Here is a 27,819-nt window from a genome sequence, read left to right on the forward strand (position 1 = left end):
GAAGGTTGGCCCCGGTGATCTTCTCTATGGTTCTGACCACCTTTTGGAGCCTGCATCTGTCCCTCGCGCTGGCAAAAGCTGTACCATACCAGTATCGAGGAGCACAGTACCGACTCCAATCGCGGAGTAGAAGAGGAGCAGAAGCTTCTGTGGGACGTTGAACTTCCTTAGCTGCCTGAGGAAGAACAACCTCTGCTGCCCTTTCCAGACAGTAGCATCAGCATTGGACCCCCATTTAAGGTCCCAGGAGATTGTGGTCCCTAGGAACTTGAAGGAGTCCACTAGCAATACCACACTGTCAGCAATCATTAGCGGAGGTGCACTAGCTGACTTCCTGAAGTCCACTATCATCTTGACAGTTTTCAGGGAGTTGAGCACAAGGTTGTTGTGGATGCACCACTGGGCCAACTGGTCTACTTCCAGTCTATAGGCCGATTCGTCCCTGTCCTTGATGAGGCTGATGACGGTAGTGTCGTCGGCGAATTTGATGATCTTTACTGATTGCGCCTCTGAGGTGCAGTCATTTGTGTACAGGGAGAAGAGCAGGGGTGAGAGGACACAGCCCTGAGGGGCCCCTGTACTAATAGATCGCGCTTGCGAGGTGATTTCCCCTGCTTTCACCACCTGTGTCATATCTGTCAGGAAGTCTACTATCCAGGAACAGGTAGCTTCTGGGACCCTAGGAGAAGTAATATCAGGGATTACCGCGTGGAAACCAACTGATTCTGCCTAAACTGCGAAATCAATGTGTTTTCCCTGCGTGTGAATCGACGATTTTGCAGTTTTCTCGCTGACTTTTCCACGCAGCTGCGCCAGTGGCAAACGCAGGATTTGCATAGGGGGGTTTCCAGAACTGGGCGGAGCCAATCACGGGGGTGGGGACTGAGGTGACCCAGTATATGTTGGGTCCGTAAAACTAGTGTGTCTGTATATATATATACATATATCTACACACACACACATATATACATACACATATATATATATATATATATATATATATATATATATATATATATATATATATATTATACACACACATACATACATACATACATACATACACACATATACATAGCATATTAAACATGCATACATATATATATATATATATATATATATATATATATATATATGTACACACACACACATACAGTACACATATATATACACACATGTATGTATATATATATATATATATAATGTGTGTGTGTTTATATGTATGTATGTATGTATATATATACATGTGTATATATGTATGCACATGGATATATATGTACTATAATTAAAATAAAGTAAAGTTTTATTGCACTTACAAGTGCCACCAGGAAGACAGCAGGCTGCAGAGGACGCTAGACAACCATTAATAATACTCATGCAACTAAAAAAAAAAAAAACAAAAAAAAAAAAAATTTTTGTTTTTGTTTTTGTATAGTGGAGGGGGGTTTCTGGGTGCTCGGAAACCCCCCCTGGGTGCGCCACTGTGCGCAGCTCATGAAACTGCGAGGTTCAGTGCACCATCAGAGATTCACGCGCAGGGTAATCCCCGCTGATTGAATACGTGCGGCTGCGGCTAATTAAATATGTATTACAGAGATGCCAGTCAGCATGTACAGTAGGCTGTCATGTCCAGACTTCAGCATTTGCATATTAGTGGGAAGTGTATAAAAAAAAAAAAAAAAAAAAAAATGAAGAAAAGTGGCAGATACGGATTGTAGAAAAGGACGTTTAATAAATCAGTAACCATACATCAATGTTCTGGTCTTACCAAAATAAATATTTATCTACATAACCTCATTTACAAACTTAAGGCAACTCCCGTTCATTGTAGTTCTGTATATAAACAACAGTTTAGAATGTAATTACGTGGACCACTGACACATGACTGCCACAGAATTTGCATAGTTCCACCTTGCAACTTAATGTGGAATGTTCCAAATACCACTCTATGCTATGGTTACTTCAAGTCCCCTGCTGACATTAATAATAATAATTATATATTAGTATTATACAGAATCTGAGAACATCAATACATCACAAGAGATAGAGAGAGATAGAGATAGAGATAGAGAGATAGAGAGAGAGATAGAGAGAGAGATAGAGAGAGAGAGAGAGAGATCGCCGAGACTGTAAAGGGCTGTACTGACTGGGAGATTTCCCCAGAGATGAGTGCTGAGCGATCTACCACAGACCGCTCAGCACAGCGCGATGTGGTGAGCAAGGGGAAGTTGGACCGACATGGGGGCCGCTCATTACACCCAGCGGTGAAATGAGCGAGCTGCTAGATTGTGCCTGCATGCAGGCCAATCTAGCACCGGCGATAGCGAGGCGTGGGACCACGCATTGCTGTCGCCAACACCCCAACACACGGAACGATGTTCAGCTAATTTCTAGTCAGATTGCTTAGAAATTAGCTGAACATCGCTCCGTGTGTACCCCCTTTATTAAATCTTACACATCTTTCACTATAATATCACCAGTACAATCACAATATACATGTCATGCTGTCTGCCCCCTTAATGGTTGAAGTCTTTTTCATCCTCACCGTCCTCATCACTGAGTAACGTGGCTCCGAGGCTTTGCAGATTGGCCAGCATGCTGGATATAGATTCTACAAATAAAATAATGACAGCAGACATTAAAATGGTCACAATGCACCATCTTTACCAATGACGACAATCTGCTGGTTTGTTCTCCGTATTTACTAAAGAATAACAGCCACAAATGAATGCCCTCTGGGTGGCTCTCTGAGCTTGGGGAACTTCAAGGGGGTTTATTGGGAGGATCAGGGGGGTTACTGGTTTATTAGGAGGCATTGCTTCTGTTCGAAGCTACGAACTCCCCAAATGTTGTAATTTACCTTTAAGCCCAGGAGTGCAACCAGATCCAAAAGCCTCTCCAGGTCGGTGTCCCTTCTCAGTGCTGGTGTCTGCCAGCTGGACGGCAGCAGTCCTGTTCTTCTGGTATGTGGTCAATAATCCCTCCTGACGGAGTGTGGCCTGGAAGGATCAAGTGTACGGTTCTAAAATTTGAATAGTATTAAAATCTAAAGCTAATTGATTAGCACTTTGCAGTATAATGGGCCCTACACATTAGCCGATAACACTGAACCATATGAACGTTCTCGTTCATTAATGAACGAGAACGCGTTCATATTGTGCAGCGTGTAGGCACCAACGATGCGTGGCCCTGCGCTTGTTCATCGTTGGTGCCTGGTCGCTTATGCATGCAGGCCAATATGGACAATCTCGTCCATATTTGCATGCAGTGCTATGGAGCCGGGTGACTGGGGAAGTGAAGAAACTTCACTCCCCCCCGTCACCTCTCCCTCGCTGCCGGGTCGCCCGTCGGCCGTATCCGCCGTCGGGCAGCTCGGCGGCGGATTGCAGAGTGTGTAGGGGGCATTAGAAAGAGAAGGAGGAGGATACAGTCCAAGGAGTGATATCAAACACAGATAAAGTAGTGTATACAGGAAAATTAAACTGAGCGGAAGCCGGGCTAGTTAACTGGAGACTGTACATAGGAGATTTCAGCATATTGTCATCCAAGGAATGGAGGGATGACCATTGATGGTCTGCCACTAAAGGTAGATGTTTTTGCCATCAATGTCTGAGTTAAGCCAGGAGAAACATCGCTATAAAGCAAAAACCACAGCTAAGAGTGAAAGCAGCATTGCATACTGTAGTTGATAAGGCATCTGATCATGTGACCGGCGCTCGGTATCCCAGTGGTCACCATGCCGAAGTCGGCATGCCAACTAACAGGGATTATTCCCAAGGGGCTCCTTTGTGCTCGCCTCCCCCCCTCCGGCATTCTGCTGTCGGGATCCCGGGGTCGGTCTCCCCTACCCAACCAGTTAATAACTGTCCTTGTTTTCCCACTACCAGTCTCTGCACTGGATAGAATTCCCGCCATCCATTCTTATATTCTGGCTACCATGATCTGGCTATGATTTAGAGGGGAATTCAATTAGCCCCGAAAGCTGGCAGTATCGAGGATATTTATTCACCTGCAGAAGAAAAAAAAATCCCTGATAACAGCCATTTTCGTGGACACGAAAACACATGGATTCGGGAACTTATTTTTTTCCCCATGTGGTCGCTAAAATGACCTGAAAAAAAAAATCCCATTGCGATTAAAAAAAATAAAAAAATCACTGTAAAGTCCAGTTTTTAGTGCGCAAATTTTTTTCCGTGACTTTATGTGTTAAAGTGCAAAATATTTAATTATAGCAAAGTTAAGTAAGCAATATTATAGGGACTGCAAAGTTCCTTTAGTCCTAGATCGTACTTCTTCCTTCCCACTTGGACGTAACTGATCAGCAGCCAAGTGTCTCTGGATAGTATTTTACAATGGTGGCAATAACTAGAACTAGTATAAACGGAGAAATGAGTACATTTATATTTATTTAGCTGTAAGATGTCATCATTTCATATTTTGTCCTCAGAATGCAATTATTGAAAGTAAATCTTTACTAAAGTGAGATCTGGAGATTGTGGCTCTGGAGCAGCTGTTTGCAGTATACAGAAATAGTGTCTAACCAACATACTCACAATCATAAGGTTTTTGTCCCTGTCTGCCTCCCTTAGCTGCAGGCTCAGCTGCTCCTCGCGCAAACGAGCGCCGTCTTCTAGCGTGTGCATGGTTTCCTGGCTGCGTGTCTTCTCTCGCTGCATCTGGCGCTCAGTCTGCCGTAGAGCCACCACTGCATGGGGATAATGTGATTAGCGCCGGAGAGTCAGCGACAAGGGGCACATAATAATAAGCCATGACAGTACGAGCAGGTAGTATATGCCGTGTGGCAGAATTACCCGCTTTAGTGTGCTCTCGTCTCGCCTCGTGTAGCTGCTTCTCCATCTGAGCCAAGCGCTGAGTTGTCTTCTCCTCCACTTCACTCACTTTATGCTGCAGCTCTGAGAACGAAGCACAAAACAAGATCCGGTGCTATTCCTGTACTGGTGTTACACATAGATGGCAATGTACAACCAGCTGTACTCAGGGCAGTGGTGCTATCCCTGTACTGGTGTTACACATAGATGGCAATGTACAACCAGCTGTACTCAGGGCAGTGGTGCTATCCCTGTACTGGTGTTACACATAGATGGCAATGTACAACCAGCTGTACTCAGGGCAGTGGTGCTATTCCTGTACTGGTGTTACATATAAATGGCAATGTACAACCAGCTGTACTCAGGGCAGTGGTGCTATCCCTGTACTGGTGTTACACATATATGGCAATGTATAACCAGCTGTACTCAGGGCAGTGGTGCTATCCCTGTACTGGTGTTACACATAGATGGCAATGTACAACCAGCTGTACTCAGGGCAGTGGTGCTATCCCTGTACTGGTGTTACACATAGATGGCAATGTACAACCAGCTGTACTCAGGGCAGTGGTGCTATCCCTGTACTGGTGTTACACATAGATGGCAATGTACAACCAGCTGTACTCAGGGCAGTGGTGCTATCCCTGTACTGGTGTTACACATAGATGGGCAATGTACAACCAGCTGTACTCAGGGCAGTGGTGCTATCCCTGTACTGGTGTTACACATAGATGGCAATGTACAACCAGCTGTACTCAGGGCAGTGGTGCTATCCCTGTACTGGTGTTACACATAGATGGCAATGTACAACCAGCTGTACTCAGGGCAGTGGTGCTATCCCTGTACTGGTGTTACACATAGATGGCAATGTACAACCAGCTGTACTCAGGGCAGTGGTGCTATCCCTGTACTGGTGTTACACATAGATGGCAATGTACAACCAGCTGTACTCAGGGCCGTGGTTACAAGTATCATATATAATAAAAGGCTAACGCTTCCCTCTATGGGGGTAATTCAAGTGTTTTTCGCGCCGACGGCCACTAGATGGTGCCTGACAGAGCAATTCAAGTGTTACTCCGTTCGTCCACGCACAGCTGCTGGTGCTGAATTACTGTTGTGTTGTTCCAACATTAACGGGCTGGTAACTAGTGGCGAGAGCCTACTCCCTCCCTTGGCCCTGAAATCTCTGCATGGACAGTCTGCATGGTAAAGATCACTTATTACTAAACTATTCATGGGCAGCGTCACACATGTCCTACATGGAGCCTCCCTGTCCTCATACCTCTCTCATACTCCCCCTTCTGGCCATTCAGTTGCTCTTTCAGTTGAGCGCTGGTCTCACAGGCCTCCTGCAATCTGCGCTCCAGCTCTGCCACTTGCTCTCTCAGGGCTCCCTCCCTCTCCTCTGCCTCGTGGAGAGAATGGCGCAGGAGAGACGTAGTCTGACGGCAGTCCTCTATCTCTGCTTCCACTACACAGATGGACAAAGTGGGAGTATCAGACATGGGCGCGCTGGCTGATAGAACAGAGCCTGGAGGGATGGGTGATCTCTATGTACCAGTGTCTTACTTACATCTTTCCCTGGTCTCCGTCACCTTCCCCTCTATAATCAGAACGCCGCGCTTCAGCTCCGCACTCAGACGCTCTCTCTCCCCATTAAGGAGCTTTATCTCGGACTCCAGATCCTCGTATGATGGGCGGCAGCTGTGTGAGATAGATGTACGGGTGTAAGGGTGGTGCAAGCTGCACTCAGGGCATTATAAGACGGGTAACTTAGTGTTTGCACTTCATTCAACATGCGGGTGTAAGCAGAGGGTCAGCTGGGCTTCTGGCGGACCTCTGTTCTGGGGGACAGATGGCGCTGCACTGACACCACCGTAAGCAGTGCCAGAGTAAATACAGATGGGTCCTTTCTTACTGTTGCTGCAGTCGTGCCAATATCCCCTCTCAGCGCGCCAGGCCCCGTGCCACTAGGCCGCAAGTCTTTTTGCTCAAAATGTGCGGCTTATTCACATAACTAAAACACATCTGCGACAAAACGGCTTTACTAGGGTACACTGATCGATGGTGTGTGCGACAATTGTACATTGGTGTGCAACAGACTCTAACTCTGTGTAAAACGCGGCTCCAATGCAAACGGCTGCAGCTTCCCCACAAGGTTCCACTTTGCTTCATCTGTGAGCCTGTACATGTGCGGTTAAAGTTGCAGCCTGGCGATTCTATTATACTGGGAGTGGTGTGCTCTGCGATGCAAAGACAATTTTTTTTTACGTAAAATAGGGCAACGCTACTGCTCTTGAAGCATCTCACGCCGTATGGACGCCCAGTTAGTGCGGACATATCTGTACAAGGAGTGCACAGCATTCTATTCGGAGTATAAAACATTTTCTCGCAGGCTTCGTCCAGCTCTTAAGACAGTCCTCACCCTCTGAGACCCTTGGTTGTCTTTCCCCTGCACAGTCACAGAAGTCTGTCTCTCTATGTACTGGACTACTCACATGTCAGCTTCTGTCACCGTATTACTGGGCCGTTCCTCCTGTGCCAGCTTCACCAGAGCAAGTCTTTGTGCTACCAAACCTGACGGAGGAAATGCAGGGAGAAGTCACAGAGCCAAGAAGCGGGTAATTCACACGCACTAACAAGAACATACTGATAGAGAAGGAGCTGGACGACGCTGGTCACGGACAGATCTGTCCGAGGAACATATGCCGGAAACCACAAGGAAATAAAGGGATAATGAAAATCCTGGGGGACTGGGTAACAGCCACAGGCTAAAGCTGCCCAATCCACACAGGTGACGCTCTTAAGAAGTTTTATTTAAAGATCTTTACACAGCAAATCTTTTCTTTGAACATGGCGTAGATTTAAAAATATATTCTAAACATTTTTGTCCAAGTACTAGGTCAGTCATAGGAACATAACCAAACAAATGGTGCGGAGCGTACACACAGAGATGTGTATCGCTGCATTAGTATTCTGTTATCGGGGGTCATTCCGAGTTGTTCGCTCGTTGCCGATTTTCGCTATGCTGCGATTTGTTGCTAATTGCGCATGCGCAAAGCGCGTAGGGTGCATGCGCTTAGTTATTTTACTAAAAACTTAGTAGATTTGCTGTGGATTCTGCGGCGCTTTTCAGTCGCTCTGCTGATCGGTGAATGATTGACAGGAAAGGGGCGTTTCTGGGAGGTAACTGAGCGTTTTCCGGGAGTGTGCTAAAAAACGCAGGCGTGTCAGGGAAAAACGCGGGAGTGTCTGGAGAAACGGGGGAGTGGCTGGCTGAACGCAGGGCGTGTTTGTGACGTCAAGCCAGGAACTAAACGGACTGAGCTGATCGCAATCTGTGAGTAGGTCCGGAGCTATTCAGAAACTGCAAAGAATTATTTAGTAGCAGTTCTGCTAATCTTTCGTTCGCTATTCTGCTAAGCTAAGATACACTCCCAGAGGGCGGTGGCCTAGCGTGTGCAATGCTGCTAAAAGCAGCTAGCGAGGGAACAACTCGGAATGAGGGCCATCATACAGACCTGTGTGTGACCCAGAATCAAGCCCAACCCCTCTTTCAGGAGCCTATAAAACTGCAGCAGACATATAAGACAAGCACAGCAATCATTACGCTGCAAAAAGAGGTCACTTATCTGCAGAGAGAGGTCACTCAGAGGCTTTACACTTATACCCCTTTTCCACTAGCTCTAAAAACACGGGTAAATGCGCGGGGGCGCGCATTTACTCGTGTTTTTTTCCAGTGGAAACGGCCCCCCCTGCAAATTCCCGGATCAAGTGATCCGGGAATCCTACCCAGATAGCTTGCCGGATTGAACGTGTTCAACCCGGTAAGCTGTGTAGTGTAAACGGAAACCATGTCTATGCGACACGGCTCCCGTTCACAGTCTATGGAAGGGCAGCGCTGGGAGATCATGTGATCTCCCAGCGCCTCCCCTGACGCGTCACCAACCCAGCAATATGCCGGGTTGGTGAGCGCAGTGTAGAAGGAGGCTCTAGCACAAGTCGCAGCCGTGTCAGGCTCCCGGCTGCGACCCGTGCTAGATAGTGGAAAAGGGGTATAAACTGCAGCACAGGCACCATTCTAACTGACTGCAAATTCCTCCTTACAGATGTGTCCTCGTACATCACTGCCGCAGTCACGCCAAGCAGCCGCTCTCGGCGCGGCAGGTCCCATGAGACTCATAGTGTCGGGTATCTATTTTGTCGAATATGCATCTTAGTCGCAACGTGATGTGGCTAGGAAGCACCAGGAGACTGTGCTGATTAATGTGATGTGCCACACTTGTATATCTGTGTGCGACAGTCGCTGAATCTGTACACGCAGTGCTACAATGTAGCAGCCGCAGCTCTTTCCCAATACAAGTTCTGTTGTGCTTCATATACAGACTCGGTCACACACAATATACAAGTGTCACATTGCTCAGCACAGTCAACTGGTGCGTCCTAGATGCACTGCGTGGTGATTAAGACGCATTTTTGGCAGAAGGTGCACAGGGCTCACTCACGCCAGGCATCTCGCGCTACATGGCATATTGTATGAGGACGCATCTGTACTTGCTTATCTTATGATGTTAGTCCCATTCATTTCACTAGAACCTCCCTAGAACTGGAAACAAATACGTAAATAATATAACACACCATTAATGCAAGGTTAAGAAGGATCGAGAGTTAACAGAGATCAATATTGCCACAATCAATAACAGAATTATTACCACTCTTACCCTGTATCGTGTCCACTCTCTTGGCAGCAAATGAGACCCTCTGGCCCAGCGTCACCATCCGCTGCAGCGCCCCCCGAAGGGACGTTTCCTGTGTAGGCAGCGCCTGCACAAAGCTGCCAGTACAAGTGTTATAATAAGAATTTACTTACCGATAATTCTATTTCTCGGAGTCCGTAGTGGATGCTGGGGTTCCTGAAAGGACCATGGGGAATAGCGGCTCCGCAGGAGACAGGGCACAAAAAAGTAAAGCTTTACTAGGTCAGGTGGTGTGCACTGGCTCCTCCCCCTATGACCCTCCTCCAGACTCCAGTTAGGTACTGTGCCCGGACGAGCATACACAATAAGGGAGGCATTTTGAATCCCGGGTAAGACTCATACCAGCCACACCAATCACACCGTACAACCTGTGATCTAAACCCAGTTAACAGTATGACAACAGAAAGGGCCTCTTAAAGATGGCTCCTTAACAATAACCCGAATTAGTTAACAATAACTATGTACAAGTATTGCAGATAATCCGCACTTGGGATGGGCGCCCAGCATCCACTACGGACTCCGAGAAATAGAATTATCGGTAAGTAAATTCTTATTTTCTCTATCGTCCTAAGTGGATGCTGGGGTTCCTGAAAGGACCATGGGGATTATACCAAAGCTCCCAAACGGGCGGGAGAGTGCGGACGACTCTGCAGCACCGAATGAGAGAACTCCAGGTCCTCCTTTGCCAGGGTATCAAATTTGTAAAATTTTACAAACGTGTTCTCCCCCGACCACGTAGCTGCTCGGCAGAGTTGTAATGCCGAGACCCCTCGGGCAGCCGCCCAAGATGAGCCCACCTTCCTTGTGGAGTGGGCTTTTACAGTTTTAGGCTGTGGCAGGCCTGCCACAGAATGTGCAAGTTGAATTGTGTTACAAATCCAACGAGCAATCGACTGCTTAGAAGCAGGTGCGCCCAACTTGTTGGGTGCATACAATATAAACAGCGAGTCAGATTTTCTGACTCCAGCCGTCCTTGCAATGTATATTTTTAAGGCTCTGACAACGTCCAACAACTTGGAGTCCTCCAAGTCGCTAGTGGCCGCAGGCACCACAATAGGTTGGTTCAGATGAAATGCTGATACCACTTTAGGGAGAAAATGCGGACGAGTCCGCAGTTCTGCCCTATCCGAATGGAAGATTAGATAAGGACTTTTATAAGATAAAGCCGCCAATTCAGATACTCTCCTGGCAGAGGCCAGGGCTAGTAACATAGTCACTTTCAATGTGAGATATTTCAAATCCACCTTTTTCAATGGTTCAAACCAATGGGATTTGAGGAAATCTAAAACTACATTTAGATCCCACGGTGCCACCGGAGGCACCACAGGAGGCTGTATATGCAGTACTCCCTTGACAAAAGTCTGGACCTCAGGGACAGAAGCCAATTCTTTTTGGAAGAATATTGACAGGGCCGAAATTTGAACCTTAATGGATCCCAATTTGAGACCCATAGATAATCCTGATTGCAGGAAATGTAGGAAACGACCCAGTTGGAATTCCTCCGTCGGAACCCTCCGATCCTCGCACCACGCTACATATTTTCGCCAAATGCGGTGATAATGTTTCACGGTGACTTCCTTCCGTGCCTTAATCAAGGTAGGAATGACTTCTTCTGGAATGCCTTTCCCTTTTAGGATCTGGCGTTCAACCGCCATGCCGTCAAACGCAGCCGCGGTAAGTCTTGAAAAAGACAGGGACCCTGCTGTAGCAGGTCCCTTCTCAGAGGTAGAGGCCACGGTTCGTCCGTGAGCATCTCTTGAAGTTCCGGATACCAAGTCCTTCTCGGCCAATCCGGAACCACTAGTATTGTTCTTACTCTTCTTTGCCGTATGATCTTCAATACCTTTGGTATGAGCGGCAGAGGAGGAAACACATACACTGACTGGTACACCCAAGGAGTTACCAGTGCGTCCACAGCTATTGCCTGTGGATCTCTTGACCTGGCGCAATATTTGTCCAGTTTCTTGTTGAGGCGAGACGCCATCATGTCTACAATTGGTCTTTCCCAACGGTCTATTAACATGTTGAAGACTTCTGGATGTAGACCCCACTCTCCCGGATGAAGATCGTGTCTGCTGAGGAAGTCTGCTTCCCAGTTGTCCACGCCCGGGATGAACACTGCTGACAGTGCTATCACGTGATTCTCCGCCCAGCGAAGAATCTTGGCAGCTTCTGCCATTGCACTCCTGCTTCTTGTGCCGCCCTGCCTGTTTACATGGGCGACCGCCGTGATGTTGTCCGACTGAATCAACACCGGCTTTCCTTGCAGGAGAAGTTCCGCCTGGCTTAGAGCATTGTAGATTGCTCTTAGTTCCAGAATGTTTATGTGAAGAGACTTTTCCAGACTCGTCCATACTCCCTGGAAGTTTCTTCCTTGTGTGACTGCTCCCCAGCCTCTCAGGCTGGCGTCCGTGGTCACCAGGATCCAATCCTGAATGCCGAATCTGCGGCCTTCTAATAGGTGAGCCTTCTGCAACCACCACAGAAGTGACACCCTTGTCTTTGGTGACAGGGTTATTCGCAGGTGCATCTGCAGATGCGACCCTGACCATTTGTCCAACAGATCCCTTTGGAATATTCTTGCATGGAATCTGCCGAATGGAATTGCTTCGTAAGAAGCCACCATTTTTCCCAGGACTCTTGTGCATTGATGTACTGACACTTTTCCTGGTTTTAGGAGGTTCCTGACCAGATCGGATAACTCCTTGGCTTTTTCCTCTGGAAGGAAAACCTTTTTCTGAACCGTGTCCAGAATCATTCCTAGGAACAGCAGACGAGTTGTCGGGATTAAATGGGATTTTGGAATATTCAGAATCCACCCGTGTTGTCTTAGCACCTCTTGAGATAGTGCTAAAGCTGTATCCAGCTGTTCTCTGGACCTTGCACTTATTAGGAGATCGTCCAAGTATGGGATAACTAATACGCCTTTTCTTCGAAGAAGAATCATCATCTCGGCCATTACCTTGGTAAAGACCCGAGGCGCCGTGGACAATCCGAACGGCAGCGTCTGAAACTGATAGTGACAGTTTTGAACAATGAACCTGAGGTACCCCTGGTGTGCGGGGTAAATCGGAACGTGTAGATACGCATCCTTGATGTCCAAGGATACCATAAAGTCCCCTTCTTCCAGGTTCGCTATCACTGCTCTGAGTGACTCCATCTTGAACTTGAACTTTTTTATGTAGAGGTTCAAGGACTTCAGATTTAGAATAGGCCTTACCGAGCCATCCGGCTTCGGTACCACAAATAGAGTGGAATAATACCCCTTTCCTTGTTGTAATAGGGGTACTTTGACTATCACCTGCTGAGCGTACAGCTTGTGAATGGCTTCCAACACCCTCTCCCTTTCGGAAGAGACGGTTGGTAAGGCAGACTTCAGGAAACGATGAGGAGGATCCGTCTCTAATTCCAACCTGTACCCCTGAGATATTATCTGCAGGATCCAGGGGTCTACCTGCGAGTGAGCCCACTGCGCGCTGTAATTTTTGAGACGGCCCCCCACTGTCCCCGAGTCCGCTTGAGAGGCCCCAGCGTCATGCTGAGGTTTTTGCAGGAGCCGGGGAGGGCTTCTGTTCCTGGGAAGGAGCTGCCTGTTGGTGTCTCTTCCCTCTTCCTCTGCCTCGTGGCAGGTACGACAAGCCCTTTGCTCTCTTATTTTTGTAGGAGCGAAAAGGCTGCGGTTGAAAGGTCGGTGCCTTTCTCTGTTGGGGAGTGACTTGAGGTAAAAAAGTGGATTTCCCGGCAGTAGCCGTGGCCACCAAGTCTGATAGACCAACTCCAAATAACTCCTCCCCTTTATACGGCAAAACCTCCATGTGACGTTTTGAATCCGCATCGCCTGTCCACTGTCGTGTCCATAAGGCTCTTCTGGCTGAAATGGACATAGCACTCACCCGAGATGCCAGTGTGCAAATATCCCTCTGTGCATCACGCATATAGATAAATGCATCCTTTATTTGTTCTAACGACAGTAAAACATTGTCCCTATCTAGGGTATCAATATTTTCAATCAGGGATTCTGACCAAACTACTCCAGCACTGCACATCCAGGCAGTTGCTATAGCTGGTCGTAGTATAACACCTGCATGTGTGTATATATTCTTTTGAATAACTTCCATCTTTCTATCTGATGGATCCTTAAGTGTGGCCGTCTCAGGAGAGGGTAACGCCACTTGTTTGGATAAGCGTGTGAGCGCCTTGTCCACCTTAGGGGGTGTTTCCCAGCGCGCCCTAACCTCTGGCGGGAAAGGGTATAATGCCAATAACTTTTTTGAAATTATCAACTTTTTATCAGGAGCAACCCACGCTTCATCACACACGTCATTTAATTCTTCTGATTCAGGAAAAACTGTTTGTAGTTTTTTCACACCATACATAATACCCTGTTTTACGGTATCTGTAGTATCAGCTAAATGTAACGTCTCCTTCATTGCCAAAATCATATAACGTGTGGCCCTACTGGAAAATACGTTTGAATTTCTACCGTCGTCACTGGAATCAGTGCCCGTGTCTGGGTCTGTGTCGACCGACTGAGGCAAAGGGCGTTTTACAGCCCCTGACGGTGTTTGAGGCGCCTGGACAGGCATTAATTGATTGTCCGGCCGCCTCATGTCCTCAACTGACTGTTTAAGGGAAGATAAACCATCACGTAATTCCACAAATAAAGGCATCCATTCTGGTGTCGACCCCCTGGGGGGTGACATCTGCATATTTGGCAATTGCTCCGCCTCCACACCAATATCGTCCTCATACATGTCGACACCACGTACCGACACACACCGCAAACTCACAGGGAATGCTCTAATGAAGACAGGACCCACTAGCCCTTTTGGGGAGACAGAGGGAGAGTCTGCCAGCACACACCACAAAGCGCTATATATACAAGGGATATCCTTATATTAAGTGCTCCCTTATAGCTGCTTTAATATATATATATATATATATATAGCCATTAATGTGCCCCCCCTCTCTGTTTTACCCTGTTTCTGTAGTGCAGTGCAGGGGAGAGACCTGGGAGCCGTTCTGACCAGCGGAGCTGTGACAGAAAATGGCGCCGTGTGCTGAGGAGATAGGCCCCGCCCCTTTTTCGGCGGGTTCTTCTCCCGCTATTTTTCCAGTCAGGCAGGGGTTAAATATCTCCATATAGCCCCTATGGGCTATATGTGAGGTATTTTTAGCCTTGTATAAGGTTTATATTTGCCTCTCAGAGCGCCCCCCCCCAGCGCTCTGCACCCTCAGTGACTGCCCAGTGAAGTGTGCTGAGAGGAAAATGGCGCACAGCTGCAGTGCTGTGCGCTACCTTATGAAGACTGAGGAGTCTTCAGCCGCCGGTTTCCGGACCTCTTCACGCTTCAGCATCTGCAAGGGGGTCGGCGGCGCGGCTCCGGGACCGGACTCCACGGCTGGGCCTGTGTTCGATCCCTCTGGAGCTAATGGTGTCCAGTAGCCAAGCAGCAAATCCACTCTGCATGCAGGTGAGTTTACTACTTTCCCCCTAAGTCCCACGTTGCAGTGATCCTGTTGCCAGCAGGACTCACTGTAAAGAAAAAAACCTAAACTAAACTTTCTCTAAGCAGCTCTTTAGGAGAGCCACCTAGATTGCACCCTTCTCGTTCGGGCACAAAATCTAACTGGAGTCTGGAGGAGGGTCATAGGGGGAGGAGCCAGTGCACACCACCTGACCTAGTAAAGCTTTACTTTTTTGTGCCCTGTCTCCTGCGGAGCCGCTATTCCCCATGGTCCTTTCAGGAACCCCAGCATCCACTTAGGACGATAGAGAAATATAAACGACGGCTCAGCCACGGTCACTACAATTATTCCATGCAATACTGGGAGCAGGGCGTTACGTGTTCGTGATTACCTGATCAACGCCTCAGAAGGGATTCTACCAGAAACTGGAAAGGTGTTTCATAAACAGGAGTTTACTGTAGAGATTTGAACCCTGCCTAATAATCTGCGTGACCGGTCACCAATACCTGTGTACTTTTAAATGGTCACGCAAAACCTAATGTATGTGGGTACTGATCAGATGTAGACAACTTGGTGGTCTCCAGTTGTGGAGAAGTAATGTGTTCCTAGATGCTGTAGAGCAGGCATGTCAAACTCATGGTCATCCAGCTGTTGTGAAACTACAAGTTCCAGCATGCTTTACCAACTGATCAGTGGAAGGTATGCTGGCAAAGTATGCTGGGACTTGTAGTTTCACAACAGCTGGAGGGCTACGAGTTTGACATGCCTGCTGTAGAGCCACAGGAGGCCAACCTCCGTTACAGATAAAGGAAAGTCGCTTTCCTCCCAACACTTGTAGAGGCTGGAGAAGAATAACAGAGCATCTGCTGCTCGAGAAGGGGGCGTGCCCAGCGCTTCTGACATCACGCAGGACCGCCTCCGGAACCTTTTCATTGAAGGACGCTCACACTAGTAGTGTGCGTGGCATCCATTCACCACTGCTATGTGCTATGCAGAACAGTTTTGAATGGGACATTCCTCCCCAACTGATGGCCAATAGGGAAAATGCAGTGCCAGTGGGGTCTGCAGTCCTACCCCACCCATTATCAGGCCGATGTTCATGATCTGGCAACGTTCCCATCTCACAAGTAATACCTTTTATGTCATAGCATAACACAAGTGACTTTTATATTGATTCGTTTTGTAACGTATAGAATAAATATCTTGTTGTGAAAGAATATTGGGGAAAAAGGGGCAAAAATCTGGGAACACGATTATACCCCTAGTTACCTTTACATAAATAGACTGTGAAGAAGATCTATTAATCCAAATATTTATCCCAAAATATAATACAGCCTTAGCTCTTATTATCCCATTGCTGTTCTGACATGTACAATGTATCTGTGCGTGCAAATTCTTAGGGCGAAATTGGCTACGAGTCAGGGGATTTGGGTAATTATGGGGTGACCTTTACAACAGGTGACATTCACAGAATACAGGACAAAGGGTGCAGCGGTGTTATGGAATTGGGGAGTATGCTCCCTTTTTCATTTGTTATTTTATTACTTTTATTAATTACTATTATTTCTTGTAAAGGAGACCTGTAGTAGAGAGAGGAAGGTCTGATGGATTATCCCCGCACACTAACACTTGTGGATTCTGGGGTCTATTTACTAAGCCTTGAACAGAGATATACAGTGACCATGAAAGGCGAGATGAGATGTGCACTCTCTCTACACTATGAAAGTATTCCCCAGACCTTATGGAATCCCTGTGGCATCATAGCAACAATCCCTAAGCAACCCCTCTGAATTACAGGCACGAGTGTCATGCAATTCCATATTTTGAGCTCACCACTTCTATTGGTTATTGGGGGGTCATTCCGAGTTGTTCGCTCGCAAGCTGCTTTTAGCAGCTTTGCACACGCTAAGCCGCCGCCTACTGGGAGTGAATCTTAGCTTATCAAAATTGCGAACGAAAGATTAGCAAAATTGCGAATAGACACTTCTTAGCAGTTTCTGAGTAGCTCCAGACTTACTCGGCATCTGCGATCAGTTCAGTGCTTGTCGTTCCTGGTTTGATGTCACAAACACACCCAGCGTTTGGCCAGACACTCCTCCGTTTCTCCAGCCACTCCTGCGTTTTTTCCGGAAACGGTAGCGTTTTTTCGCACACACCCATAAAACGGCCAGTTTCCGCCCAGAAACACCCACTTCCTGTCAATCACATTACGATCACCAGAACGAAGAAAAAACCTCGTAATACCGTGAGTAAAATACCTAACTGCATAGCAAATTTACTTGGCGCAGTCGCACTGCGGACATCGCGCATGCGCATTAGCGACTAATCGCTCCGTTGCGAGAAAAAAATAACGAGCGAACAACTCGGAATGACCCCCATTGCTCCAACATGGTCCTGTACCTATGCAGTGAATGGGAGCTAGCCTGTAGCTATGCAGTGAATGGGAGCTAGCCTGTAGCGGCACCTACAGTCTGCTGATGCTTGCGTTCACATCCTGATGCATTACTATAAACACTTCTGCATATGTTGGTGCATATGCACCAACATACATCTCTTCACTTATCTCAAAATATCTCCCTAACCGACCTCTCCGCTCTGCACAAGATCTGTGTCTCTCATCCACACGCATCACTTGTTCACACTCAAAATTACAGGACTTTATCCTGCCTTCACCCACTCTGTGGAATGCCCTCCCACGCACAACAAGACTTGCCTCTAGTCTCCAAACCTTTAAACGTTCCCTGAAAATTCATCTATTCAGACAAGCCTATCAAATTCCAGACCCACCCACATAACCTTCACTGCGTCCCTATCCAATTACATCCTCTCTGTACAGTACACATAACATCACTTATCTTGTCTTTCTTTACTCTCACACCCTCCTGACACTTGGCCAACATTGCGGAGTGATCATATCATACAACCCATTAAGTACCTAGCAATCTGGTGGAGCATTATGCAATAGGTAGCATCTATCCTTGTGTATCAATGCCTATTTCCCTATAGATTGTAAGCTTGCGAGCAGGGCCTTCCTACCTCTGTCTGTCTGTTTTTACCCAGTTTTGTTCTTTTTCCTCCATGATATTAAATATTAAGCGATATGTGAGTTTACGCAGCATAGTTAATGCGGTTTCATCATAAATGTACAGAGGAACACTCATACCGGTCAATCATTTGCTTTAACTGTAGCGCAGTCTGTTCAGCTTTCTCAATTCTACTGGACAGACGGGAGGATGTAGCAACAGCGGAACCCAGCTTGTCCTGCAAACACTGCAAAGACATTGTGTTCACTATGAGAACATTAACAGAACAGCGACACACAGAGACCAACACTGGGGGTTATTCTGACCTGTTCGCTCGCTTTTTATCGCAGCTGAGCGAACGGGTACCCACTGCGCATGCGCCTTAGTGCGTCGGCGAATGCCAGATGGCCGAAGGCCGTAGCTGGGCTGCGATCGCCTCTGCCTGACTGACAGGCAGAGGCGGTCGCTGGGCGGGAGGGGGCGGATCGGCGGTGTTTGGCCGACGTTTTGTGGGCGCGGTCCGGCCAACGCAAGCGTGGCCAGACCGTGCGGGGAGTGGCTCGCAGCGGCTGCGTGACGCCATACGCAGCCGCTGCGGGCCGGGGAGTGACGAGTAGCTCCCAGCCAGCACGCTAAAGCTGCGCTGGGCGGGAGCTACTCTTGAAGCGCAAAGGCATTGCCGCTGTACGATGCCTTTGCACTTCTGCTGGGGGGACGGCACTGACATGCGGGGTGGACTAGCCCTGTGCTGGGCGTCCCCCCTGCATGTCAGTGTGAATGATCGTAGCTGTGCTAAATTTAGCACGGCTACGATCATCTCGGAATGAGGGCCATTGCCTCTTCCAAGGTGGTGTACATCACTGAGCTTAGCAGGTCTCACCCATGTGGTTACTGAGTGTATTGCAGAGGCTACAGTATAGCAGTGACTCCATGAACGGCTTACCCACCTTGTTTTGGACCCGCTCTATTTCTAGTTCAGCCGTGCGGTCTTGCATGGTATGCGAGTAGAGGGCCAACTGCTGATTACTCTCTTGCAGAGCATTTTCCAGGGAACAAATCTGGTTTGGTGCAAAAAAAATAAAAATAAATGTATTTACAACATACTTGCCTACCTGACCCTCTCCATGAGGGAGAAAATGCTCTGTTCCTGGACTTTCCTGGTAATGTATGATTGCCATCACCTGTGGTGAAACACCTTTCTTATCAATTAACTTGCTCACCACAAGTGATGGCAATCATACATTACTAGGAAAGTCCAGGAACAGAGCATTTTCTCCCTCATGGAGAGGGTCGGGTAGGCAAGTATGATTTACAACCATCTAGACCAGAGGTTCTCAAACTCGGTCCTCGAGGGCCCACACAGTGCATGTTTTGCAGGTCTCCTCACAGAATCGCAAGTGAAATAATTAGCTCCACCTGTGGACCTTTTAAAATGTGTCAGTGAGTAATTAATACACCTGTGCACCTGCTGGGTTACCTGCAAAACATGCACTGTGTGGGCTCCCGAGGACCGAGTTTGAGAACCTCTGATCTAGACCACAGGTTCTCAAACTCGGTCCTCAGGACCCCACACTGTGCATGTTTTGCAGGTCTCCTCACATAATCACATAAGTGAAATAATTAGCGCCACCTGTGGACCTTTTAAAATGTGTCCGTGAGTAATTAATACACCTGTGCACTTACTGGGTTACCTCCAAAACATGCACTGTGTGGGTCCTGAGGAACGAGTTTGAGAACCATTGATCTAGACCAGGGCTGGCCAAACCGGTCCTCGAGATCTACCAACAGTTCATGTTTTCCAGCACATCTTAATTAGTAATGACTACACCTGTGCACCAGCTAGGTGGCCTGGAAAATGTGAACTGTTGGTAGATCTCGAGGACCGGTTTGGCCAGCCCTGATCTAGACCAGTGGTTCCCAAACTTGGTCCTGAAGGACCTCCATCAATTACCGGTCACCCAGAGGTGCACAGCTGTAGTCATTACTCACTGACACATTTTAAAAGATCCACAGGTGGACCTCATTATTTTACTTGTGATTCTGTGAGGAGACCTGGAAAACAGGACCTGTTGGGGGGTTCTTGAGGACCGAGTTTGGGAACCACTGACCTATACTCATAATAAACAAACCATACACTTCCAACCCCAATGATACCTTACACAGACTACTTTCCACATTGCCCAGTGCCCACCCAGTAACCCCCCCCATGCTGACCTGTTCTCGTATCTTCCGGTCATCGCTCTCCTTGTTGATTTCTTCCGATTTCAGCTGCACCATCAAACTGAAAACTTTCTCTCTCCACCGTTTGAGCAGCATCTGGGTCTTCTGCCCGTCCGTGTGGGTGCCCTAAGTCAGGGAGCAGCTTTCAATGGGGATGGTTACAGTTTTACCAGTTTATTAGTCACATTTTGGAGAGTGATGGAGTTAAGAGTATGCTGAATTAGTCCAAACCAGACAGAATCAGGCAGAGCATTACATACATCACACATTAGATCCTATAGAAGAGGAGAAAGTTTCAGGGACCCCAGGACTTATATAATAATAAAAGAGACAGCTGTAAATTGTACTTACTGTCTTTTTACACAGATCACTTTCCTGAAGTGACAGAATGTGTGTGAGGGACAACAGGCGGGTCTGAAGGAGAGACATGGAGGTCTGCAGAGCATCTCGCTCCTTCTCCAGAATCTACATATAAACACAGAGGTAAGTACAATATACTAACATCGCATTACAGCAAGATCATCTACGGCAGGGCTAACCTGTATTGTGTTCTTGAGTTCCGTCATCTCCATCTTTTGCTCCTCCGCGTGACGATTATCTGGAACAAGCTCTCCGATGTATGTCCTCAGCTGCTGCACCAGGGAGTTCTGGCGTTCAAGCTCCAAGTGGCAATGACTATAGTATAGACAGAGAACAAGAGTCTTACAGATGTCACGTCCTCTGTATTCTGTACCACATATATTACCAATGTCCACACTACAGTAAAAGGTAACTTAGGGATCCCTCCAGGTTCAGGCATCACAGGTTCATTCTGTAGCTTCTAGCTATTCAATTATGTACTGTAAATGGTTCCCATTTCTATTGTAGAATTATAACGAATATGTCCTTACTAACTTGCCTAATGGGCCTATCGGCCTTTTATTGCAGTACGCCAGACGCCAAAATTAACCTGAGAGTAATCATAATGGATTGGCTCATTACTGGTTATGCTGGTAAATACGTTTGCTGGACAACGATCGTACCACGTGCGCATTCATTCACCAGACGACTCTTGCAGGCCTCAGTGAAACCGTCAGAGATCTCTGCATGTGTGTGTGGTCCGACTAGACACCAGTCCTGTCATTGGGCCAAGCAGGATAAGGTTTATACTAATGACCTCATCAGGGGAACCTGTAGATGGCGTGGAAGGGTCTTCCATGTGAGGGAGTCAGTTATCTCATTATTTCACACCAACCCAGTGTAACAAGTTCTCAGCACATCCAATGTAGTTTCCAAAAAAAAAATACATCTTTATTGCAATATTCCTGTGAAGGAGTAAAACCCCCACAATATGTACTGTAGGTCTGTGTTGCTCTTGTAAAAAATCTCTATCATATCCAAATAAAATATGAAATAAACCAAGACAGCCTCTGCTACAAGCATCGCACCTCAATTGTGCTTCCGCAGTTTCACTCTTGTGATTGGCTGCTTGAAGCTCCTCTGTCAGGCCTGTCACTTCCTGCGCTTTCCGCTCATGTACTTCCTGTAGCTTCATTTCCAGAATATGCACTTTGCTCCTTGCACTATCCAACTCCATCTTGTGACTCTCTGACAATAATCGAAGCTGTAATTAGATAAAAAGACTTTTATAGTCGGTTCTGTCTCAAATTGGGGTCAAAACTTGAACAGGTAATAAAAATGCTGTAGGGAACCAATCAGGTGATTGATTTCATCATTTTTAAACTGTATAATAAAATATTTGTGCTGTGCACAACATACAGCAGACACCTGCCCAGTCTCCCAGTCACCTGCCTCCTCCAGCCGTTGCTGTTCAGCTGTCTCCTCAGCCTGTCTTCTCCTCTCCTCCTCTTGTTTCCTTCTCTCCTCTGCCTGCCCAGCCTTGGTGACAACCAGCTTCAATGCCGGTACTTCCTGTGCCAGCCTCCGCAGTTCCTCCTCTTTATCCTGGGCATCAGCTACTGCCCTCTCTAGTTTCTGCATTTCACGCATCTGATGGGCGATAATTTCCAGGGCCCGAGACTCAGTCGGTGCGACGTCAGGAAGCTGACGCTCCAGAGACCTGTAAAAAACATCAGCACATCTAGTATAGTATATAGGGGGGGGGTCATTCTGACTCGTTTGCTCGCTGCGTTTTAATGCAGCAGAGCGAACGGGTCCCTGCTGCGCAATTGCCGTAGTGCGCCGACGCAAGCCAGACAGCCGAAGGCCGTAGCAGGGATGCGATCGACTCTGCCTGATTGACAGGCAGAGGCGATCGCTGGGCATGAGGGGGCGGAACGGCGGTGTTTGGACACCGTTTCGTGGGTTTGGTCCAGCCATTGCAGGCGTGGCCGGACCGAACGGGGGGCGGGCAGCCGTTGCGGGCCAGGGAGCGATGAGTAGCTCCCGGCCAGCACGCTAAAGCTGCACTGGCCGGGAGCTACTCTTGACGTGCAAAGGCATCGCCGCTGTGCGATGCCTTTGCACTTCTGCGGGGGAAGGGGGGGGGGGGGGGAGGGCGGCACTGACATGCGGGGCGGACTAGCCCTGTGCTGGGCGTCCCTCCGCATGTTAGGGAAGAAGATTGTAGCTGTGCTAAATTTAGCACAGCTACGATCAACTCGGAATGACCCCCATAGTGTAGTACATATAGTACATATAGACACAGAGGCAGCACTGAGGTCATACATGGTACCACATGTTCATTGGATACTCAGCCCGCACAATAAACACCACTGTATAGATAGTCCAGGCTAAATCTGGCAACTAGTAGTCAACAAAGCTGGACTTGGTGCAGGCATCGGACATAATGGAAAATAAAAACAGGACGGAAAGGTGTCAGTCAATCGCCAGCTGTTCAGCACAGGACAAATCTACTGGGAGCATGTGGAATGCCTGCTTGTGAGCGAATGTTATGAATACCTGGCTCTAGCTCCATCCTCTCTGTCTGGTCTCTTTCTCAGCTCCTCGTTCTCTTGTTTCAGCTTTGACAGCTCTTTTGACAGCTCTTCCCAGGGCTCACAATTAGTCGGCGATGCCAGGGGCGGCACAGGAGGGAGAGGAGGCAACGTCTGCCGACGAGTTTCAAAGTGAGATGGAGGGATCAGCCCACTGTGACCTGATTGGGAGAATGGGTACACGTTGATGCACAGCCAAGGAGAGACACCAGATAGAACAATGATGTAAAACAAGGATTCTCAACTCCAGTCCTCAACTACCACCAACGGGTCATATGTCAGGGGTGTCCAATCATGCACAGGTGAGTTCATCTATTTTGCTTGGTCACTACAGAAATCCCCAAACCATGACCTTTTGGGAAAAGAGTTGAGGTTGAGACAGACACAGACAAGGTGCGGTTGGTGAGGTAAGAGGTGAACCAGGCAATGACGGTGCGAGAAAGGCCAATGGACTCGCGGGTGCGGTGGAGAGGAGAGGATGATCCACGGTGTCAAAGGCAGCGGAGAGGTCCAGGAGGATGAGTAGAGAAAAGGGACCCCTGGATTTGGCCAAAAGCAGGTCCCTGGTGACTTTGACCAAGGCAGTTTCAGGGGAGTGAAGTGGGCGAAAGCCAGATTGGAGAGGATCAAGGATGGGGTTGTCAGAGAGGCTGCTGGTGAGACGCCTGCTCAAGTAATTTGGAGGTGTAATTTTGGCTGGTGAGACGCCTAGACAAGCTGCTCAAGTAATTTGGAGGTGAAAGGAAGAAGACAGATGGGGCAGTTGCTAGTCGGTGAGGAAGGGTCAAGGTTGAGTTTTTAAGAATAGGCGAGACACAAGCATGTTGGAATTGCCAGGGAAAGATGCAGGAAGAGAGTGAGGTGAACTAGGTGGAAGCAGGCAGTGGGGGAGAGGGAGCAGAGGAGGCGAGAGGGGAGGGGGCAGGGAAGATAAAATGAGGGAGTGGACTTTGTTGTCCATGGTGGAGGGGAAGGAGCACAATATGGGATGTCTGGAGGGAAAGGATGGAGGGGGGAGTAGGACCAGTGGCGGACCCAGTGGAGGGTGATCGCCCCCCCCCCCCACCCCCCGAAACACAGCGACCCAGCCCCGCCCACTTGTTGTTCCTGCGGGCAGCAGAGGCGGTTGGGGGAGTTGCGTGCGACGGCCGGGACCTGGCAGGATTGAGTCCCGGCAGCTGAGACGGTGCCGGGTGGGAACACCCAGTGTGCCCCAGCTACCTGCGGCGGCAGCAGCAGCACAACTCCCTGTGCGCCGCGACCTTGTTTGCTTCTTCAGCAGCGGAGAAGTTGCTGCCGTCGCCATGTTTGACTACCCCGGAGCCCGGACTGGGAACTGCAAGGACACCCAACAGGAGAGGGGCGGGGAGAGGACGGGGAGGCGGTTGGCTGGTGTGGAGAGAGCGGCCAGAGTGCTGTGCTGGGGAGAGCCGGGGCAGGAGAGACAGGGGACCCGTCACGGCAGATGGAGGAGGAGGAGGAGGAGGAGGAGGAGGAGGAGGAGGAGGAGGAGGAGGAGGAGGAGGAGGAGGAGGAGTACTGGGTGGACGGGACTCTATCCTATTGTGTCTGTGTATGTACTGTATGGTGCATCACTAGTGTCTGTATGTGCATGGAGTGTTACTAGTCTCTGTGTGTGCTAGTAGTGTATGTATGGTGTATCACTAGTGTCTGTATGTGTGTGTTAGTAGTGTATGTATGGTGTATCACTAGTGTCTGTATGTGTGTGTTAGTAGTGTATGTATGGTGTATCACTAGTGTCTGTATGTGTGTGTTAGTAGTGTATGTATGGTGTATCATTAGTGTCTGTATGTGTGTTAGTAGTGTATGTATGGTGTATCACTAGTGTGTGTCTGTGTGTTAGTAGTGTATGTATGGTGTATCACTAGTGTGTGTCTGTGTGTTAGTATTGTATGTATGGTGTATCACTAGTGTCTGTATGTGTGCGAGTAGTGTATGTATGGTGTATCACTAGTGTCTGTATGTGTGTGAGTAGTGTATGTATGGTGTATCACTAGTGTGTGTCTGTGTGTGAGTAGTGTATGTATGGTGTATCACTAGTAACATAGTAACATAGTATCTGAGGTTGAAAAAAGACAATTGTCCATCGAGTTCAACCTATTTGTGGTCTCCTATGCATGATGATTTGACTAAAATTTCTGACTGATGCTGCTGTCAGCCATTGCATTTATCCCTATTTATAGTAACTATAATGCATGACTATGCACCATACCCCTGGATATCCTTATCCATTAGGAATTTATCTAACCCATTCTTAAAGGTGTTGACAGATTCCGCCATTACAACTCCCTCGGGCAGGGAATTCCAAACACGTATTGTCCTTACCGTGAAAAAGCCTTTACGCCGTATTGTGCGGAATCTCCTCTCCTCTAACCTGAGCGAGTGTCCACGAGTCCTCTGTGTTGATCTAACCAAAAACAGGTCCCGCGCAAGCTCTGTGTATTGTCCCCTTATATATTACATTACATTAGTGTGTGTCTGTGTGTTAGTAGTGTATGTATGGTGTATCACTAGTGTGTGTCTGTGTGTTAGTAGTGTATGTATGGTATATCACTAGTGTCTGTATATGTGTGTTAGTAGTGTATGTATAGTGCATCACTAGTGTCTGTATGTGTGTTAGTAGTGTATGTATGGTGTATCACTAGTGTGTGTCTGTGTGTTAGTATTGTATGTATGGTGTATCACTAATGTTTGTGTGTTAGTAGTGTATGTATGGTGTATCACTAGTGTCTGTGTGTGTTAGTAGTGTATGCATGATGTATCACTAGTTTCAGTAGTGTATGTATGGTGTATCACTAGTGTCTGTGTGTGTTAGTAGTGTATGTATGGTGTATCACTAGTGTATGTGTGTGTTAGTAGTGTAAGTATGGTGTATCACTAGTGTATGTATGGTGTATCACTAGTGTCTGTGTGTGTTAGTAGTGTATGTATGGTGTATCACTAGTGTATGTGTGTGTTAGTAATGAATGTATGGTGTATCACTAGTGTATGTATGGTGTATCACTAGTGTCTGTTAGTAGTGTATGTATGGTGTATCACTAGTGTATGTGTGTGTTAGTAGTGTAAGTATGGTGTATCACTAGTGTATGTATGGTGTATCACTAGTGTCTGTGTGTGTTAGTAGTGTATGTATGGTGTATCACTAGTGTATGTGTGTGTTAGTAATGAATGTATGGTGTATCACTAGTGTATGTATGGTGTATCACTAGTGTCTGTTAGTAGTGTATGTATGGTGTATCACTAGTGTATGTGTGTGTGTGTTAGTAGTGTATGTATGGTATATCCCTAGTGTCTGTGTGTTAGTAGTGTATATATGGTGTATCACTAGTGTATGTATGGTGTATCACTAGTGTCTGTGTGTGTTAGTAGTGTATGTATGTATGTATGTATGTGTGGTGTATCACTAGTGTCTGTGTGTGTTAGCAGTGCATGTATGACGTATCACTAGTGTCTGTGTGTAAGTAGTGTATGTATGGTGTATCACTAGGGCCCAGCGGACTTGACTGGAAGGGGGAGGAGTCCGGATTAATTTTACACCCCCCCCCCCCCCCACTTCTATAGAAGTCTAGATCCGCCCCTGAGCAGGACTGCAGTAGGTAGACGGCAGGGGATTTCATGTTGGATTGCCTCAATTTTGGAGGAGGAGAAGAAGAAGGCAAAGTTAGTAGCAGTGAGGGAGGATGTGAGGAAGGGGAGCAAAGGAGGGTGTTGAAAGTATTGAAGAGGCGGCGGGGATTGGAGGACTGAGAAGAGATGAATGATTGGATGAAGGACTGCTTGGCGAGGGAGAGAGCAGGTGGAGTGGATCAGTATGGGACAAGGTTGAAGAGCCATAGCTCCAGTACAGTGCAGTAGTGCTATTCAGAGGAATATTCTAAATATTCTATAAGTATGAGAGTCTATAAAGGAGGAATTTATATTACCTATTTGCAGCCCCCAAGGAGTTTCATTACCATATAAGAGTTTAAGGCCCCAGAGTTTGTTTCTCAGGTTTATTTTCCATGTCTTGAAATTCTAAGGAGACTCCATATATGTACGTTTTACTTTTCACTACAGTATGGATGCACTTGTCAATAAAATTGACAAGTTACAATTTCACATGGACACACTGTATGTATAAGGTGTGAGACGAAGAGACTACCCTGCCTGTGAGCTGGGCAATGGGAGGCCACTGAGTGACTGTTGTAGGCTACCAATCAGCCCTCTCTGCACAATAAAGTGCAGATTACCTGCACCCACCTCCATCAGGTGTGAGGGCTAAAGAAGAGGAAGACACAGCAAGATCAGCAGCGACCATTCAGTGTTACATACAGTGACCCATCATTGCTCCAGTCACTTACCCACTCCTTTGGGAGCGAGAGACACAGAAGGCGGATTTAATGCTCTCTTCTCCATCCCTCTTCAGTATACTGCAATAAATACACATCCAAGTATTAGCTTATATTTCTAAAGCAACAACATATGCCACAGCGCAGTACAGTGCAGAAACAGAACTCTCAGATTCCGGTGTGGACACTGTTATCATCGCTGCTGCGTCCTCCTGAATGCAGGTGTGCTGAGAAACCTT

The 27,819-nt window shown here is 47.6% G+C and overlaps 1 protein-coding gene across 5 annotated transcripts in view; it reads right to left on the reverse strand.

Moving 5' to 3' along the window:
- Window positions 1-1,712: 1,712 nt before the first annotated feature.
- CCHCR1 (coiled-coil alpha-helical rod protein 1) overlaps window positions 1,713-27,819 on the reverse strand; it is a 56,465-nt gene continuing 30,358 nt past the window's right edge. For 2 of the 5 annotated variants that reach the window (XM_063938033.1, XM_063938032.1), the window contains 17 exons: window positions 27,593-27,661; window positions 23,197-23,392; window positions 22,087-22,354; window positions 21,723-21,898; window positions 20,835-20,970; window positions 20,647-20,760; window positions 20,290-20,421; window positions 19,023-19,133; window positions 18,216-18,322; window positions 9,548-9,660; window positions 7,325-7,403; window positions 6,400-6,530; window positions 6,109-6,297; window positions 4,812-4,913; window positions 4,554-4,705; window positions 2,861-2,999; window positions 1,713-2,611 (listed from right to left, as the gene is read on the reverse strand). In XM_063938033.1, coding sequence (XP_063794103.1) covers window positions 2,517-2,611; window positions 2,861-2,999; window positions 4,554-4,705; window positions 4,812-4,913; window positions 6,109-6,297; window positions 6,400-6,530; window positions 7,325-7,403; window positions 9,548-9,660; window positions 18,216-18,322; window positions 19,023-19,133; window positions 20,290-20,421; window positions 20,647-20,760; window positions 20,835-20,970; window positions 21,723-21,898; window positions 22,087-22,354; window positions 23,197-23,392; window positions 27,593-27,647 — 2,295 coding nt within the window. In that variant the 5' untranslated portion in view covers window positions 27,648-27,661 and the 3' untranslated portion in view covers window positions 1,713-2,516. The remainder of the gene's footprint in view (window positions 2,612-2,860; window positions 3,000-4,553; window positions 4,706-4,811; window positions 4,914-6,108; window positions 6,298-6,399; window positions 6,531-7,324; window positions 7,404-9,547; window positions 9,661-18,215; window positions 18,323-19,022; window positions 19,134-20,289; window positions 20,422-20,646; window positions 20,761-20,834; window positions 20,971-21,722; window positions 21,899-22,086; window positions 22,355-23,196; window positions 23,393-27,592; window positions 27,662-27,819) is intronic. The other 3 variants (XM_063938035.1, XM_063938034.1, XM_063938036.1) reach the window with 3 other exon arrangements.

Source organism: Pseudophryne corroboree, chromosome 8 (assembly GCF_028390025.1).
Source record: "Pseudophryne corroboree isolate aPseCor3 chromosome 8, aPseCor3.hap2, whole genome shotgun sequence".
NCBI lineage: Eukaryota > Metazoa > Chordata > Amphibia > Anura > Myobatrachidae > Pseudophryne > Pseudophryne corroboree.